The sequence below is a fragment of the Girardinichthys multiradiatus genome, chromosome 21, assembly GCF_021462225.1.
Source record: "Girardinichthys multiradiatus isolate DD_20200921_A chromosome 21, DD_fGirMul_XY1, whole genome shotgun sequence".
NCBI lineage: Eukaryota > Metazoa > Chordata > Actinopteri > Cyprinodontiformes > Goodeidae > Girardinichthys > Girardinichthys multiradiatus.
The window spans coordinates 261,639-282,007 of record NC_061813.1 but is presented as its reverse complement, the minus strand read 5'-3'; the positions used below and the strand labels follow the sequence as shown (position 1 = coordinate 282,007).

The 20,369-nt window shown below is 40.0% G+C and overlaps 1 protein-coding gene across 1 annotated transcript in view; it reads right to left on the bottom strand.

The window, feature by feature from the left end:
* Positions 1-10,325: 10,325 nt before the first annotated feature.
* The window catches only part of cubn (cubilin (intrinsic factor-cobalamin receptor)), a 214,064-nt gene continuing 204,020 nt past the window's right edge, over positions 10,326-20,369 (bottom strand). The window contains exon 67 of the mRNA XM_047349911.1: positions 10,326-10,578. Coding sequence (XP_047205867.1) covers positions 10,471-10,578 — 108 coding nt within the window. The 3' untranslated portion in view covers positions 10,326-10,470. The remainder of the gene's footprint in view (positions 10,579-20,369) is intronic.

Genomic DNA, 20,369 nt, shown 5'->3' with positions numbered 1-20,369 from the left:
GTCTGGTATGAGCAGGTCTTGGTGCATGAGATTACTTTTTTCTGATCAAAATTATTGGATCTCAACAAACAAGAAGTAACTGGGGTGATAATACTATAGTAGCTTCCTCTGCTCAGTGAACTGTCCTGAATTTGGTTCAAATCAGGGCCTGAGCTGTGACAGGTGCCCACAAGCACTTCCTGCACTACAATGCAAGTGTAGCGGCCTATCAACCCACAAGTTATAATGTTTAAATTTACAGTGATTGTTGAAAATGATGCCCAGAACACACATGAAGTTTCAAGTTATTTACACCACGTGTCCAAGGGCCTACATGCTTGAATGAAAGTCCAGGTAATGCTGATGGATTGCTACCTTAACACGTGAGCAAATAGTTTTTGAGATGGGGAAACTAATATTTGTGAAAGGCTTCTGCTACTAGAACACTTATAGCAAGTATCAAGTCCCTTGCATACTTGTTTCCAGAGACATGGCAGTAATATACTTCCATAGTAAATATTTGCTCCAGTCTTTTGGACTTGTTTCAGTTCTGTAACTTCTAGATGGCTACAAATTTCAAAATCAGTAGTCCTACTGACACCGGTCATTGGTGTAACTTTTAGTGGCTCTAGCTCAAAGGCAAACCAGGTAGGCTTTGAGGAGCCGCTCATTAGAATTAGGGTCAGTGGTTTCTCTGGAACAGTGCTTGGGCCCCTTTGCACCTAGATGACTGAAATTTACAGCACAACCTCCTCTTAAGCCTTAAATTATGTGTGTGAATTTTGATGCATGTGGCCAAAGTAGAAATAGCTTTAACTAGATTTGATCCTCAATACAACTCACAATGCCCCTGAGAGTGTATAAGTCACAGTTCCTAATTTCCCGTTTCACAAGGGGGTGAATTTGTTTCCCTTTTAACATATCTAGTTAAAATTTGAATATGTTTTTCTGCCATCCTTAAGGATCACATCAGAGGTGGTTTGATCCCCCCAAGTCCTATCTGCAGCATGCGCAGTGCATGGCAATGTCTAGTTAAGATGGTAAATGAGGCATCATAACTTGGTCATATTTGTTTCAAATAAGATTAGATTTCTGGGGTATACTAATACCTCTACCAGAAACTAATATTTAAACTTTTGGAACCCCATGTCCTTCCTGAAGCTACCTCCTGTTTGGGAGGGGATTATGAAATGATTCCACCAAATTATGATTTGTTTGTTTTTCAAGTTACAGGTCTGTATCTACTGTAGGGGCCAAATGAGAGCAAATGAGCAACAGGGTCAAAAGGGCCTACAAGCTTCATGTCTTGGCTTGGAAAGTCTTTGGGGCTCCTTTAAAAGAATGTCTGGCAACAATCTTGTTTCACGACTAACAGCATGAACAAAACACAATGACCTCTTGTCTTTTGGAACATTTCCACACAAGGACTCACTTTGACTTGTGTGTATAGCATGTGTCAGTGAAAAGGCCATAGGCAGCCTCATGACAGACACCTTTGAAAGTGTTTGAAATTCTCACCTCAGATTGTTTTATGTGAGTCTTTTAGTCTGAACTTGTCTACAACTGGTAGAATTTTGGGGATTGTATGTCAAACTGAAAGTGAATGAGAAAGGGCCGGAAATTTTGTATGTGTCTGCGTAGGTGTGTGGGTGCTGCTGGGTGGGGGTGGGGAGGCAATAATGAACGGTTCGTGGCCAGACAGAAAGGTCGAAGTTCAGCTGGTCGAGCATCCCTGCTGTGCCGTTTGCACCACACGGACGATAAAATCCCAAATGGTAAGAAAGTAGCACACATGAGGTGGCTAAAAACAAACAAGACGTAACTTCCCAATGGATGCAGATGTTATACATATTGTCCCTTGTAATGAGTAATGGCGTTAGAGCCTTACTTTTCAATTAAAAGGGGGGCGGAGTAAGCTAACGTAGCTGAACGAGTCCGAAGTTACTTCCGGGGGGAGAAACAACCACATAGAGTAACTGAGAACGATAAAGAGTAAAGTGTCATGGCAGACCTGGATACGTCATCGTGCACACAGCCACATGCACATGACCAGGAAAGGCTCCCAGCTTCTGAATCTAGAGGAACATAGAAGATTTCCAACTGCAATCTTAAACATCAGTTTTCCTTCAGACATAAAGACAAGAACAAGATAAGATGTTACTTTCAAGAGTAACTAGTTACTTTTGTAATGCTAACTTTGTTACTAACCTAGTTACTTTTTGTTAGAAGTAACTAGTTACTGTTATTGATTACTTGAAAGTAACGTTCCCAACACTGATTTTCACAATTAATGCCATAATTCATTCCCATACAACTGTCTTTTCCATTTTTATTTCTCTAAACCCCAGGGTTCTGATAGTTTCCTAGTAGTAACCATGACACTTATAGATGACATACTTATAGTCAATAATAAATCTACTCCATCTTAGTAACCAATAAAACCTGTACATAATTGCTTATGTTATGGCTAGCTGTAGGTTGCAAACTGGACCTGACACACTTCCCAGACATCTTAAGGTATTTCTAAATATCCAATGAACTTATTATACCATTAGATGATATAACTTGATTTTTACAAATCTACTCTGAATGGGGTACCACTCTGTTAAACAGAAAAGACAGCCAACCTCATTGATTATGTTGCTTAATTTGATTTCTGACTGATTATTTACTCAATAATAATAATAACAGAATTACAAAATCAATATATTAAAGGTTAAACAAATTTGGGGTTCTTATAGAAGAGTGAAGAATGTTTTATAAAACTTTAGTATTCGATGGGGTCCATTGCACAATGAAATGTAGTTGAACCATAGTTAATAGTTAATTTGCATCTCGTCACCTTAAATGAAAGGCATGTATATTCGATTCATAGCATGCCAATTAAAAAGATGTAAAATGACTAAGCTAAACAGATTATGTATGTACTTCTGTAGGTTTGTGTTTTTCTCACATCTGCACTGATATATTGATCATATATGTTACAAATATGCTGTCTACTGACTTTGTGCGGTTTCCCAGTGTCAGCATCCAATATAGATTTAGCATGTCATTAATTTCATTTGACTTTCTTTTTTCTAGAGACTGAAAATAAAATCCCAAGGTCTCCAGGCTGACAGCTGACTGTGAGACAAGAAATGACATAGACTGATCACTGATAACATTAAGTGTGGTTTTTATTTCCTTATCACTGATAAAAATCATGTTTTTTTATTCACAGTTCAAGATGCCACGAGGCTCAACAACAACTCTCTGCATCAACTGCAAACCAGTGATTGCTGTGGCCACCAAGACCTGCAAGTCATGCCAGACAATACAGCCAAGAAAGCAAAGGCTGGCAAAAAAGCTTGCTAAATTTGAGGCCAAGAAAGAGGGCTGGTTGAAAAACCAACAAAAAAAAAACAAAACCACCTCACGTGTCATGGATGAGGCATCTGTGTTGGTATGTGTTGAACATCTGCAACTGTATTTCACAAAGTTATGGCTGGTTATATAGTAATTTAATCTTTTTTGTAGCTGGAAAAATTGCAGACCATGGGGCACAGAGCTGTCGTGTTTGTTGTCAAACCAGGCGAAAGCTGCCACTTGGCATACACATGTCAGTTCACCCCTAGTGGCAGTTGACAGATCAGGCTGCAAAGTGTCTGGACCGAATGAAGGTCTTGTTTGAGGTGCTGATCACTGGTAAGCCTAACTATCTGCAGTCATATTTAATTTCTATACATAACTCAGATTACTTGTAATACTCATCAACAATTCATGATACCCTGATGACATGAAAATGGTTTCATAATTTGACACTAACTCTAAATTAAACACATTTTAATGAGGAGAAACTGTCATCTGTTTACAGTTAGCAAATCTATTTAAATATATCTCAAATAACAACGCTAGCATGCAGAACAGAAAAACACATTCTAAACATGAGGTTTTTTTGGATCCTTTGAGGTTGGACGAACCAGCAGACCTCCAACCCCTCAGCCACCCAGCCCTCCACCTCCTCAGCCATCCAGCCCTCCACCTCCTCAGCCACCCAGCCCTCCACCTCCTCAGCCACCCAGCCCTCCACCTCCTCAGCCATCCAGCCCCCCACCGCCTCTGCTATCCAGTTCTCCACCAGTATACCAAATTATGACATTATAATATTGTAGTAATAGATTATGTTGCTGAACAGGTTGCAATGACAAAATCTTCTAGGTTTTGAGGGACAATGTTGTCAAAATGACATAGTTTTGGTATGATATCACACTGGACATACGTCAGCTTAAATTGACTGATCACCTATTAGACTTTTTGACATCAGACCTTTTAATAATAATAGCAGTAGTTATATTAGAATACCATCTCTTTACAGATAGTTTTCTTTATTCTAACAGATGTACCAGCAAAAAAGAGCAACAATGAAGAATCACGCAGAGGTTAGTTGGTAATATTTTATTTACATTCTCCCATTTTAAATTTGTTGTTGACATTAAACTTAATATATGGATCTTTGATATGACATGGAATCAACATATGACATTAATTCAACTTTATTTTTACATTCTCTTTTAAAGAGATCAAATGCAGTTCAATGTGCATTGTTGTGATTTAATAATAAGAACTTAAAATGGTGACAGCACACAATAATAACAATGATGGACTTAGAAAAGGAGACTAACAAACCCAAATATTTAAAAATAAATAATATAACAATAAGACTTTACATTAAAAAAAATTATAGATAGTTGAAAACAAAGACCACCTAAGATAGTGACGAAATCAGTATAATATAGAGATATTACCACACATTATAAAAAGCTGATAAAAAAAAAATATATATATACAAAATCTTTACTGATTAATTGATGTTTAGTTTTGGTTTAAAAGCATGGGTGTTCTCAGATCTCATGCACACTTTTCCACCGTTTCAGAGCATAATGGCAAAATGAAGTACAAACAGCAACTTTGTTTCTGCTCTATAAAGCTATTAGAGATATCCTGGTTTACATACTGAACATATCTCTGACATACAATCTGGTGCAAGGTTGTGTAATGCATAAAAACTAACATAACAATTCGAAAAATCAATTACATAAATCACAGGCAGCCAATTTAAAGATTGTTTATATATTTAATGTGTTCTTTTCTAGTCTTGTAGTCTATGTTGGCACCAGTATTTTTGCATTTATAATAAACCTAAGTAGACCAGAAGACCAGAAGTAGAACATAACAATAATCCAACTTGCTTATGATAAAATGGTCATTAATTTCTCTATGTTGCACAGTTGTGAGCAAAAACTGTCTTGAATGATAATTTTCTTTCTGTACATTCCTTGCAGTTATATAAAAGTTTTTAAAAAATGCATATGTACACATTTTGTTCTTTCAGAATGCAGCCATATGGTCGGGGGACAAGACGAGTATTACCCGGTGAAGCGTGTTTTAAAGACCAAAATGAAGAAGGTTCTTTTTTATTATTATTGAAGTAAAAATGTAATGTGAATATATACTGGGGTTGGACAATGAAACTGAAACACCTGTCATTTTAGTGTGGGAGGTTTCATGGCTAAATTGGACCAGCCTGGTAGCCAGTCTTCATTGATTGCACATTGCACCAGTAAGAGCAGAGTGTGAAGGTTCAATTAGCAGGGTAAGAGCACAGTTTTGCTCAAAATATTGAAATGCACACAACATTATGGGCGACATACCAGAGTTCAAAAGAGGACAAATTGTTGGTGCACGTCTTGCTGGCGCATCTGTGACCAAGACAGCAAGTCTTTGTGATGTATCAAGAGCCACGGTATCCAGGGTAATGTCAGCATACCACCAAGAAGGACGAACCACATCCAACAGGATTAACTGTGGACGCAAGAGGAAGCTGTCTGAAAGGGATGTTCGGGTGCTAAACCGGATTGTATCCAAAAAACATAAAACCACGGCTGCCCAAATCATGGCAGAATTAAATGTGCACTTCAACTCTCCTGTTTCCACCAGAACTGTCCGTCAGGAGCTCCACAGGGTCAGTATACACGGCCGGGCTGCTATTGCCAAACCTTTGGTCACTCATGCCAATGCCAAACTTCGGTTTCAATGGTGCAAGGAGCACAAATCTTGGGCTGTGGACAATGTGAAACATGTATTGTTCTCTGATGAGTCCACCTGTTTTCCCCACATCCGGGAGAGTTACGGTGTGGAGAAGCCCCAAAGAAGCGTACCACCCAGACTGTTGCATGCCCACAGTGAAGCATGGCAGTGGATCAGTGATGGTTTGGGCTGCCATATCATGGCATTCCCTTGGCTCAATACTTGTGCTAGATGGGCGCGTCACTGCCAAGGACTACCAAACCATTCTTGAGGACCATGTGCATCCAATGGTTCAAACATTGTATCCGGAAGGCGGTGCCGTGTATCAGGATGACAATGCACCAATACACACAGCAAGACTGGTGAAAGATTGGTTTGATGAACATGAAAGTGAAGTTGAACATCTCCCATGGCCTGCACAGTCACCAGATCTAAATATTATTGAGCCACTTTGGGGTGTTTTGGAGGAGCGAGTCAGGAAACGTTTTCCTCCACCAGTATCACGTAGTGACCTGGCCACTATCCTGCAAGAAGAATGGCTTAAAATCCCTCTGACTACTGTGCAGGACTTGTATATGTCATTCCCAAGACGAATTGATGCTGTATTGGCCGCAAAAGGAGGCCCTACACCATACTAATAAATTATTGTGGTCTAAAACCAGGTGTTTCAGTTTCATTGTCCAACCCCTGTACATATTATATGACTGTATTTAGTGGTTTTTAATGCCCTTAAGTCATCTGACAGTGTGATTGCTTATGGTAGTAAGCATTTTTTTATATTTCTCAGGGGAACCAATTGGAGTTGGTGGAGTGGGAGCCTTGTTCCTTGTGGTGCGTATAATTTCCCTTTTTTTATTTTATAAAGAAATGGTCAAAGTTTTTTTATTAAGGTAATGGAAATTGTAAGGTATTTATTCTTAAATGCTTTTGTGCAATTTATTTGTATTTACTTATTTTAAATTGCAAGCATAAACCGAGTACATATAAATTCCTCAGTCTTCATTCAGTAAGTTTATGTCACAATATGAAGGTAATTTCCAGCAATCATATAACTGTGAACATGTTAACATACTGAGTATGAGGTACGAACTGAAGCCCACTGTGGCTTATTGTGCTTTACTGTCACAACGTCATTGTATCTTCTTTACACTTATTGCAGTGGGATGACGTGGCCTCCACAGTGGGTGGCAAAGGAGAACACAAAGATTTGAAACACACACCTTAAGTCACGCACACACCCCACCCTTCCCCATACACACACACACTCCCACACACATGAACAACAATCACTTGTGTCACAATGTTAGTTGCTGCCCTTTGTTTGGTTAAAAATTACAGTTTTTTATTTTTATTATTTTTTTATTAACATATACAGTGTCAAAAGTCGCAAATTTGTTCAATTGGATTGTATAAAATGTTTACAGCATTGTGTGAGCTGCTGTCCTTTTTCTTTTCTGAATATTAACAAAATATTTATTATACATCATTAGCATTGTTGTTGTTGGTATTGGTGTGTTATTGTTGTTGTTTTTGTTGTGTCCATTATAAAGAATCATTGGTAATACAATAAAAACATTTGAAAAAAGTGTGATCCACATTGTTTTGTGCAATAAATAGATTCATACCAACAGATAGATTGATTAAATGATTGATTTACCCTAGAAGGGGAATGGAATTATTGCAGCAGTATAAATACAGACATCTGAATAGAAATAATAAAATTCATGAAAATAACATAAAACTATCAATATAGTATGTAAGGACAATTTAGGCAGAAATTAAGATTTAAAGAATAGAAATTTGTGGTCTACTCAAACCTGTCATAAAATAATGCATGTATTTGTTAGATTTCTCATTAAATAAAATTATGTACATCATATATTGTAAAAATTGTGTGTAAATTATGATACAAAAATGTTTTAATTTTAATTTTAAATGCTTCAATTTGTTTTTTGTTTTTTTTAAATAGATGTGATTTTTTAAATCAAACAGAAAAAAAATCTTTATTACATGAAAGCGTATTCATGGTCAGGTACCATTTTTAAGGCAACTCGGTCCGTGACTGTCATCAACTTCCTTCCGGTTCGATGTTAATAGCGCCCTTAGCAACCACTACAGCAACAACATAAACGTAGTATTCGTACTATTTTGTGGAGACCTGAAAAACTGTACGTGCAAACGAAAAAACTACAAATCATTTACATAAACTGAATGGATACTATGAAAATAAAGTGTCCATTTGTCGCTAGAAAAGCTATCAAAACAATGTTAAAGCCACAATCTATCTCAAAATAAAGCAATTTTCACCGAAAAAACAACGATATCCGCCATGTTTTTTTGTTCATGCTGGCGAGAAACTCAGCAGTCATGTGACCTAAAGTAAGACCATAGAAAAGAATGTGAAAATGAAACGTAGCTATGCTACTATTTCAGAGCGCTTTTTGTGAAATGGCTATGTTTTGCCCTGTGGACAAACGTGGGTATTACACAATTTGGAATGAGACTGGGTTGGACATTTGTGAAGTGCCTCGAGACAACATGTGTTGTGAATTGGCACTATATAAATAAACTGAATTGAATTGAACTTGCCTCCGGTCCCTTTGTCCAGAGAACGGGAGCAGGGGTGCTGCCAGTTCCTGCCTCAGAGGCGGACTCCAATCAAAGGCATCTAGCGCTACATCTAGGGTAGTGGTCGCCTATGGGGAATTCCCCTTCTAGCTGAGAGAAGATGGTGAGCCTTCATTATTTCTCCTTCATGCAGCCATAGCTCATGATGTAGCTCGTCTGACATAGCAGGCAAAGGTGAATGGTGCTGCTGCTCACCCTTCTTGCTACTAAGAAGTCTACTAGAAATTAGTGCTCTTGCTGATGCTGAAGAAAAGCTGAGTAGATTACCCAGTCTGAGGACAATTTATAGAGACCATTGTAGTTATTAATATGATTATATTATTTAATAAATAATATTTCGGTCTGTTAAGAATTGTCCTATGATCACCAGCCCAAAGAGGATTCATAGATGGTTAAGAACCATGACCAATAGAGTGATGCAACATTACCATTAAATGTTATTTATGTTTGAGAACCAATGATTATCTTATCAAAGAATGATTTGCTGAATGAAATCAACTTTCTGGGTGACTAACTCTCAATGGTGTTAAATTAGCTGTCTTTATTTAGTACAGTAATATTCAAGGAAATATTATTTTTAATAAGAACCAACAACCTTTCTGGATAAATGGTTCTTAACTAGCCCTCACCTGGTGACGAGGAAGCCTATGGACTCATAAGATGGCAGCAAGTCACATGTAACCCCTGACTTGACTGAAGTTTGCACTTAGTAGTTTCAGCTAACAAAGGCGCATTATGGCCGATCTGTGTTTAAACCACCCTTTAAATAAAGTTTGTCTTAACTTTAAAACACAACACAGAACAAATAATTAGCTCCATTGCTGAAAAGCCTGTTCACATTAGCTGAACAGATAGTCTGCTGGCATTTGAGTAGCTGAGTTTTCTCAACACACACAAAACAGAACTTCAGATCATTTCATCCTGAACTAATTTCTCTCTGCCCAAACAGTACCTCTTACTTGAACAGAGCTGAGGAAATGATGTTCTGTGGGCGACGAGTTGAGGAACGTAGTTGTCTGTCCCAGTCTTCCACGTGTGGACTGAACTGAAGACACAATGTGGCTACTTCAGTGGCATGGGGCACCAGAGTGCAATAAGATATACCTGCAGCAGCTGCGTGGGCGTTGTTCCACGCGCCGTTGTGTACACATCAAGAAGTGAGGAGTGAATGAAATCAAGTGGAAGTGACGTAGCACTAGCACATTTGCACATGCGCAAATAGAAACACATTAGCTCGCCATTCGTTTTATAAAACAGCTGTGAAAGTAATTATGTTTATCTTTAATTATAAAGGCGTACAGAACGACGTCAATACCAACTTTGCTGGCAGAATGGATGCATTCGCATCCGTTCTGTAATATTGCTCGTCTGACCTCATTGCTGCGCATGCTCAGTGTAGTCCAGCAAAATCTTATTGTAATATTTTAATCCGTATTTTTCATATCTCGCTCTTTATATTATACACTCAGTATACGAATACAATTCAACAATAAAACCAAAAAAGAAAATAATCATAACATCTGAGTTTCACTGATCTCAGTACACTAAAATAAAATATCAATGTTTGCCAGTATCTGGTGTGAATTTGATGTTAACCTCACAACTCTGCAAAAATGTTTACCTCTGTACCAGTAAATTAATGACAGTCCACCTTAAAGAATAATGCAATCATTTTAATATTATGGTTCATTAGATCAATACAATGAAATAACACAAACACATCCATCAGGTGTTTGCTTAAAATCTGATTAAGATGTCTATTGTGTGCATTTCACAACATCCAAAAATGGTTTTCTTTCAACTGCTCCAAGTGAGTCTAAAGCCCGATGGCAAGGTGGAGTACTGGCCTTGGAAAACAATGTAAACATGGTTGGAAGAGGCTCTGAATGGAGCAATGTTGGTTTCCTAAATAAACACAGAAAAGAGACACTGATGTGAGGAGGAAAATTCAAACATTTAGTCTTTTCAAAGACCTACAAAATATCCCATTTATCATATTAACAGCATGTCTATCTGCTGCATTTACTTAAGAGATTCTATATTGCTCTATGCTAAAATTGCATTGCACACATATAAAAGCAATTATATTATTTGCCTATTTGCTGTTGCATTTGACAAGGTAATGTAGTTTAAGAACGCGAACCCAGGGATTTGAAAGAAAAGTGTAATCTGACATTTTTCAGCTTCACAGCATGACATATGTTTTGTTGTCATTAGTCCTCCTAAATATTGACAACTCAGATTCCAGACCAGGAAAAAAGAGTCAAAATTTAACACACCTCTCTGCATTTCTGTACTGTTCCACACCCATTACCGCATTGACAGTGTCTTGCTCAAACTCTCATGGAGCAAACCATGGAAATCTCATAAAATAAAAATACGACTTCGACTTAACAGAACTATGTGTCTCTTCAAAGTCTTTGTAAGTTAATGACTTGATTTGTGATAATTAGTGATTTATGAAACCTGGCTGCAGCAAGAAGATTATGTTAGTATAAATGAGCCAACTCTTTCTAATTGGTAAAATTTTTACATTCCTTGAAGCACTGGCCGAGGAGGAGGGATAGCAACCATCTTTCCTTATATTTATTGATTAATCCCAGGCCGATTAAAAAAACTATTCTTTTGAATATAACCCAACGTTTTCCTTATCCAGATTGCAAAGCACTAAAACCACTTGTTGTTTTACATCATCCACCAAATCAGTTTAGATCAGATATCAGATTTCTTATCTGATTTAATGTTAAATACTGATAAGATGATTATAGTGGGGTATTTTTGACATTGAAAATGATAGCCCAAATGTAGCCTTCAATGCTATCTTAGATTCCAGTGGCTTTGCTCAAAACATCTGCAGACCTACTCACTCCTGACTTCATACTCTGGACCTTGTGCTGACATATGGCATTGAGTGTGAACAAATAAAAGTATTTCCTTATGACCCTGTTCTGTCTGACCATGTTGATGAGTAATCTAATAATGATTAATCTATCTTTAGTAAACAGATACACAGGCTTTTAAGGTTGCTGTAATTAAACATTTACTTAAGAAACCTCCATCAACAAGACTTAAGAAATTATCTAATTCTACTTTCTTATCTACAATTCTTGAGGAAATAGTTGCAAATCAAGTGTTGAGTATTTACACAGTCATGACCTATTCAATCAGGTTTCAGAGCCCATCATATCATCTAAACAGCACAAGTGAAAATCACTAATTATATTCATGGCCTCAGATAATGGACTTGTGCCTGTACTTGTTCTGTTAGATTTCAGTGCTGCATTTGATACAGTCAAACACAATATTCTCTTAGAAAGGCTGGAACATGCTTTAGCGATCAGGGGAACAACATTATGCTGGTTTAAATCTTATTTGTCTGACATATTCCAGTCTGTTTATGTAAATGATAAATCATCTTCAAACTCTTGGGTTAATTGTGGAGTACCACACGGTTCAGTGACTGGGCCAATTCTCTTTACTATGTATATGATTCCAATAGGTCAAATTATCAGGCAGCATGGGATACATTTTCACTGTTGTGCTAATGATACTCAGCTTTATTCATCTATAAATCCTGATGAGCCCAACTAGTTAGATAGACTACAGGCATGTCTTAAGGACATAAAAACTTCGATGACAGAAGACAGAAGTTATCGTCTTTGGACCAGAATCTGCCCAGTCATTCAATTAATGGAGACTGTATTAAACTGACCTCTGGTAATAAAATAACAAACCTTGGTGTTATTTTTGATACTAGGACATGCCATTTAAATCCCATATTAAACAAGTTTCTAGGATTTCCTTCTTTCACCTCCGGAACATTGCCAAAATTAGAAATATCCTGTCTAGGAGGGACGCTGAAAAACTAGTCCATGCATTTGTTACTTCAACGGTGGACTATTGTAATACTTTACTATCAGGATGTCCATAAAATGTATCATGAATTGCTTAGATAGTCGAATTAGAACAAAACCAGAGGATGAAACAGACTCAGCACACAGGATAAGACGGTAAATGAGGTTTATTTCTACTGTTTAAGGAATCTTGAGTTGGAGTTGTCCAGAAGCCAGAGGAGGAGGAGGTAAACCCAGGAATCCAAGGAGAGAGAGAGAGTACTGGTGATGAGAATATTTACAGTGCAGTCCTTAAGAAGGAGTATTACCAGATGTTGGCAGGCAGGTAGGCAGACAGGCAGGCAGACGGATAGGCAGACAGACAGGAGTACACATAACTGAGGTTATGTTCCAGCAAAGGTCTGTATCAATCAATCAATCAATCAAAGATACTTTATTGATCCCCGAGGGGAAATTAGAATTCCAGTACAACCCATCCAAACATACATCATGATACAAGACAAGCTGCTACCTTAAGAAGCCCATGAGCTCATTAGGAGAATGCGTTGCAGCTGCAGACAATGAGCTGCCAGAACCAACCAGAAGGGGAGGAGCAGAGATCCTACAGTACCCTCCCCTCAACGATTGCCTCCAGGCAATGCAGAACGCTTTTCAGGATGGCGTTTGTAAAAGGACGTGATGAGAGCAGGGTCCAGGATGTGAGAACGGGGAACCCAGGTTCTCTCTTCAGGTCCATCTCGTGCCCAATCCACAAGATATTGAAAACCACGCCCCCTACGCCGAATATCCAGGATACGATTGACCGTATATGCAGGGTGGTCATCAATAAGTCGAGCAGGGGGAGGGGGCTTGGTGGGAGGACTCAGGGGGCTTTCTGAGACTGGCTTGATCTGGGAAACATGGAAAGTAGGGTGAATGTGCATAGAAGATGGTAGTTTGAGTCTCATCGCAGATGGGTTGATGATCCTCTCGATGAGAAAAGGGCCAATGAAACGGGGGTCCAACTTTCTAGAGGTATCCTTTAATTTAATATTCCTGGTGGAAAGCCAGACTCTCTGATTGACGCGATAGACAGGTGCAGCAGAACGGTGACGGTTAGCGAACCTCTTATTTTGTTCCAGAGTGCGTAGGAGGGTCCTCCTGGTCTGTTGCCAGATCCTGCGACACCTGGAAACATAATGCTGAACAGAGGGGACCAGAATGTCAGATTCAACACTGGGAAACAGCGGAGGCAGATAGCCCAGTGAAGCCTCAAAGGGGGACAAACCAGTAGCAGAGGAAGTATGTGTGTTGTGAGCATATTCGATCCATGTGAGATGTTTGCACCAAGAAGAGGGGTTGTCATTTATAACGCACCTCCAGGCGACTTCAAGTTCCTGGTTGCATCTTTCTGTCTGTCCATTATATTGGGGGTGATATCCAGACGAAAGATTTACGGAGGCACCAAGAGCTTTGCAAAACTCCTTCCAAACTTGCGAGATGAACTGCGGGCCTCGGTCAGAAACAATGTCCAAAGGTATGCCATGGATGCGGAAAACGTGGAGAACCATGAGTTGGGCAGTCTCCAATGCAGACGGAAGCTTAGGTAAAGGAACAAAATGGGCTGTTTTAGAGAATCTGTCAACAACAGTAAGGATGACTGTGTTACCGTCAGATGGTGGGAGACCAGTGATGAAATCAACGGAAATGTGGGACCAGGGGCGGGCGGCTAGGGGTGGGCAGAGGTTGAAGAAGACCAGCAGGGGGTTGATTAGTGTTCTTGTTTCGAGCACATGTGGAACAAGCTGCAACAAAATCCTTAATGTTGAGGTTCATAGTCGGCCACCAGAAAAACCTTTTGGTAAATGTGATCATACAAGTCACCCCAGGATGACAAGTCAGTTTATTGTTGTGCACCCAATCCAGAACTTTATCGACGACAGAGTTGGGAACGAACAGCTTGCCCACTGGGCCAGTACCTGGGTCAGGTTCGGACCTCTGTGCCTCCCTGATGTCCTTTTCAATGGCCCAGGTGAGGCGCCCACAATACAAGAATCTGGTAGGATGGAAGCTTCAGTCTTGAGTTGGTCAGAATGAGAGAACTGGCGAGAGAGAGCGTCAGGCTTAATGTTCTTGGAACCGGGTCTGTAGGAGATAGAAAAATGAAAACGAGCAAAAAACAGAGACCAACGGGCTTGTCTGGGGTTAAGTCTCTTGGCATTTTGAATGTAGGAGAGGTTCTTGTGATCAGTCCAAATGAGAAAAGGGACTTCAGTACCCTCTAACCAATGCCGCCATTCCTCAAGCGCCAACTTGATGGCTAAAAGTTCACGGTTGCCCACATCATAATTTTGCTCTGCTGGAGACAAGCGACGAGAAAAATAGGCACATGGATGTACTTTATCATCCAGAGGAGACCGTTGAGATAGAATAGCCCCTACTCCAATGTCAGAAGCATCAACCTCTACAATAAATTGTGCACATGGATCAGGATGGGTCAATATGGGTGCTGAAGAAAATAGAGTATTTAACTCACCAAATGCCCTTTCTGCCTCAGGAGTCCAATGGAACGTTTTCAGAGAGGAGGTGAGTTGAGTGAGAGGTGCAGTGACCTGACTGTAGTTCCTTATAAACCTCCTATAAAAATATGCAAATCCCAAGAACCTTTGAAGTTGCCTGCGATCAGTTGGAGTAGGCCACTCTGCCACTGCCTTGGTTTTCTCGGGATCAGTTCTGTACCTGCCTGCCTCAAAAATAAAACCCAAAAAAGACAGATGTGACACTGAATTCGCACTTTTCGGCTTTAACAAAGAGTTGATTCTCAAAAAGCCTCTGGAGAACTGTTCTGACATGCTGGCAATGTTGTTCTATGTCCTGGGAAAAAATCAAAATGTCATCCAGATAAATGAAAACAAAGAGGTTGAGAAAGTCACGAAGAACATCATTAATAAGAGCCTGGAAAACAGCGGGTGCATTAGTCAACCCGAAAGGCATAACCAAATACTCAAAATGTCCCAGGGGGGTTTTGAAAGCCGTTTCCACTCATCACCCTCTCGGATCCGGACCAAATGGTAAGCATTGCGCAGGTCGAGTTTAATGAAGATCTTGGCAGAATGTAATTGTTCATGTATGGAATCAATAAGTGGCAGTGGGTTTTTATTCTTAATAGTTATTTTATTCAATCCTCTATAATCAATACAAGGTCTTAATGTGCCGTCCTTCTAACCCACGAAGAAGAATCCGGCGCCAACAGGGGAGGTAGACGGACGAATGATGAATCCCAGATGCTAAAGAATCCTCAATGTACTCTTTCATGACCTTTCTCTCGGGTCCGGAGAGTTTAAAGAGTCTGCTGGATGGTAGCGGAGCGCCTGGGAGGAGATCAATAGGGCAGTCATAGGGGCGATGCAGAGGTAAAGAAAGAGCCCCTTGTTTGCTAAACACAGGTGCGAGATTGTGGTATTCAGGTGGAACTTTGGACAGATCAACAGGCTCAGAAGGTTTGAGTTGTTTGATAGAGTGAGAGACAGCAGTTCTTAAGCAGTTCTGGAGACAGAGATTACTCCATCTCTCTACTCTGCCCTCCACCCAATTAATAACGGGATTATGTTTCTGCAACCAGGGAAACCCCAAAACTAATTGTGGACAGATGGAAGAGACAACAAAGAACTCACCCCATTCATGATGGTTACCAGAGGTGATGATGTGAAGCTGAGGCACTTTAAATCTCACTTGAGACATGGTTTGACCAGTAATGCCAGTGACAGAAAGGGAATTGTTGAGAGGCTGAGAGGGTATTTGAAGTTTATCAACCAGATCCGAGGAAATAAGATTCTGTTCAGCACCAGAATCAATAAAAGCGTCAACAGGAAACTTCTCTTGGCCAACAATAATAGTGACCGGAAAACACAGACGAGAGACAGGGGAAGAATGGGATATGCTCAACAAAGTCCCCTGACCTATTGACGAGCCCTCTCTTTTCCCTTCTTGGGGCATCTTGTGATAAAATGTCCTCCTTGTCCACAATATAGGCAAAGACCACTCTCAAAGCGGCATTGTCGTTCCTCTGGGGAGAGTCGAGTGTGACCAATCTGCATCGGCTCTGGTTCCGCAGATCCCTCTGAAGAGGAAGTGGGTGCGTCGAGGAAAGTGGTTTGAGGCGCCAGAGAGTGCTGCCACTGTGAATTGTAGTTCCTTTCTGTTTGTCTCTCTCTTAGACGGTTGTCAATGCGGATCGATAGGTTGATTAATTCATCCAGTCTTTCGGGTTCATCTCTCAAAACCAACTGGTCCTTTACTTGATCTGCAAGGGAATTAACAAAAATACCCTTGAGTGCCGCTTCATCCCAACCCACTTCGTGCGCTGCCACACGGAAGTCGATGGCGAACTCCGCCAACGCTCTCCTTCCCTGTTTGAGGGTGAGTATCTTCTTAGCCGCTGCCTCCTGCTGGAGTGGTTGATCGAAGACTCTCTTGAAGTGACTGAAAAAAATGACATAACTAATAGACTCAACAGGGTTAGGTGCCAAATAGGCGTGCGCCCAGCGCAGAGCAGATCCCTTTAGCGAGATAACAATATACGTAATCTTGGAGGCAGCAGTAGGGAAAAGGGAGGGGTAACGACTAAATGCTAATTTACACTGGAGAGAAAAAACACCAAAGTTATTAGGATTACCCTCAAACAGTTCAGACGGACGGAAGTCAGGCTCTCGGATCCCAGAAGATAGAATTGTGGGTGGCTGAGGATTCTCTAAACGAGCTGGAGGATTGGAAGAGGCAGGTGAGAGTTTGGTTATGATTTCGCTTAAAGCATGAACCATACCACCAAGTTCCGTGAGATGAGAATCCGTAGTCCTTTGTTGTTGCAGTAGCTGTTGAAGCATGGTTTCAGTAGATTGTAGGCGTTCCTTTAAGGAAGTCTGTTCATCATCTGAATTGTTCTTCAACTTGTTAGATGGCTGGAACATACTATCATGAATTGCTTAGATAGTCGAATTAGAACAAAACCAGAGGATGAAACAGACTCAGCACACGGGATAAGATGGTAAATGAGGTTTATTTCTACTGTTTAAGGAATCTTGAGTTGGAGTTGTCCAGAAGCCAGAGGAGGAGGAGGTAAACCCAGGAATCCAAGGAGAGAGAGAGAGTACTGGTGATGAGAATATTTACAGTGCAGTCCTTAAGTAGGAGTATTACCAGATGTTGGCAGGCAGGTAGGCAGATAGGCAGGTCGACAGGCAGACAGGCAGGCAGACGGATAGGCAGACAGACAGGAGTCCACATAACTGAGGTTATGTTCCAGCAAAGGTCTGTATCAGCAGCTACCTTAAGAAGCCCATGAGCTCATTAGGAGAATGTGTTGCAGCTGCAGACAATGAGCTGCCAGAACCAACCAGAAGGGGAGGAGCAGAGATCCTACAAAATGCAGTTAAAAGCCTTCAACTGACCTAAAAGGCTAAAGCAAGATTTCTAATAAAAATTAAAGACAGATCATATTTCTCCTATTTTAGCTTCCCTTTATTTGGTCCCTGTTAAATCCAGAATAGAATTTAAAATTCTGCTTCTCACATATAAAGCCCTTAATGATCTAGCTCCATCATACATCAGAGATCTGATTGTTCCATATGTTCCTAACAGAGCACTTCGTTCTCAGACTGCAGGTTTACTGGTGGTTCCTAGAGTCTCTAGAAGTAGAATGGGAGGCAGATCCTTTAGTTATCAGGCTCCTCTCCTGTGGAACCAACTCCCAGTTTTAGTACATGAGGCAGACACCCTGTCTACTTTTAAGGCTAGGCTTAAAACGTTCCTTTTTGATAAAGTTTATAGTTAGAGTAGCTTACGTTATCCTGAGCTATCTCTGTGGTTATGCTGCTAAAGGCTTAGACTGCCAGAGGACATAATGAGCACTTTCCCTCACTCTGCTGTATTCTCCTACTGCTGTCCAATGTCGCATTATTTTCTGATGAGCTTTTAACTTTATGTTCTCTCTCTTTTTTATTTTCACTTAAGGCCTGGCCTGGCATTGTGAACAGATGCGAGACCTTCCTGGATGGGGGTTATCGTTTGAACTACTGCTGCCAACAACTTCATGTTCTCCTATAGATGTTACACTTGACCCTGTCTTTCAGTGTTTAGCCCGATCTCTTCTATAGACATAGCAATTGGCAGAGCTTTTTCAATGACAATTATGTTCTCTGTTTTATTCTATAGACTGGAAAAGTGGCTCAGAGCTTATGTGCTTAGCTGTGTTTCTATCCTAGAAGAAGCCACCAACGGAGCTACTACTGCCATTAACTTTTAATATATATATATATATATACACATATATATACATACACATATATATACATACATTTCCACAAGTAGACTCTACTTAAGCTGTAGAAACATCTCAAGGATCAGTGGAAACATTATGCATCTTAGCTGCAGCTGGTTCATTCACAATGTCATGATGGGCAATGTGTGTAAAATTTTGAGGAACGAGATTAATTTGATACCATTTGGAATAAGGATGCAAAATAAATGTAGAAAACGTGCAACATGAATACATCCCGGATGCACTGTGTGTGTCTGTCTGTATGTATGTATGTATATATTTATACATATATATATACCCCTCATCTCGTTATGTAAAAATGGAATGTAGGCCAGTAATTGACTTTGTTATGAAACAAAGCAAATGTGATTTAAAAAAAATCTTTAGAGAGCCTAAGACCTCCAGAGGTTATCCAAAATCTCCAAAATTATTTAAACAATGTAGGATTGGAGAAAATCTGGAACTCATTGCAGTGTGAAGGCAGGTATGATCAAAGTGAGTCCTTGGTATTGGAATATCTTATATAAATATATATTATATTCTATCATATAATGTTAGAGCCATGGTTATCAAATCTGCACTCTGACATTTCAATAATTATACATAACTTCCCAATAATTTTAGTACCAGCACCTTTGTCAGTTTCACCCTTACTCCAAATCCAGAAACACCATCTGTCAGAGTCTGAGTCTGTGTGTGTTGGTGTATGTGCTTGTGTGTGTGTGTGTGTGTGTGTGTGTTTGGTGTACTTGTCTGCATAACCATTGTTGAGGAATTTTCTTATCAAAGTGGATAGAAGTTGACTCATAACAAGAGAAAATCCAGACTTTGTCTTTATAAGTTTTATTCAAAGGCATTAAGCATTTGAACACCCTGACAATGAGGTTAGTCAGTGAAGCAGAGTCACGAACATCATTTACACACAGTATTTATACCAGAACATGACAGTGTTATCTCAACTTGAAAGAGTCTGTGTTTAATGACCTTAGACCCTTCTCGGGTTCAGAGGTGACAAAGTTATCTAGGAACACACCATCTGCTCTTCCCGAGACATCACCCTAACAAATGGGTTTTAACCATTAAACTTCTGATAATGGCTTTTACAGTCTCCTCCTCTAACACAGATGTTCAGAGAAGTGAGGTAACCTAAAGGTCATACACTTTGGAACACTTACTGCAAGAATTTCCATCACACCATTCAATGTTTCCAGTTGGTGCTGGAGTTCTCAGGTGCGCTGGATGACAGGTGTTTCCTATCTGCTGATTGCATGGAGGAGTACTTAAGCGGGAGGCTGCCAGCATTTCGACGCCAGTTTGCCTTAGTGGTAACGAGCTCAGCCTCTACTGATTTTTTCACTTCGTTCATGTGCTTCTAGTAACTTTGCATTTTGCTCCCTCGCAGGTTTTTACCTGAGGCTTTCTTTACCTTGCTGAGTTTTGACTTAATTCCAGAGTTTCTCTGAGCATCTGGATAATCAACTACTGAGTTTCGGTTCTACCTTCTTGTGGATTTCTCTCACTACCGTCTGTAGCTTTTGGACACGGAC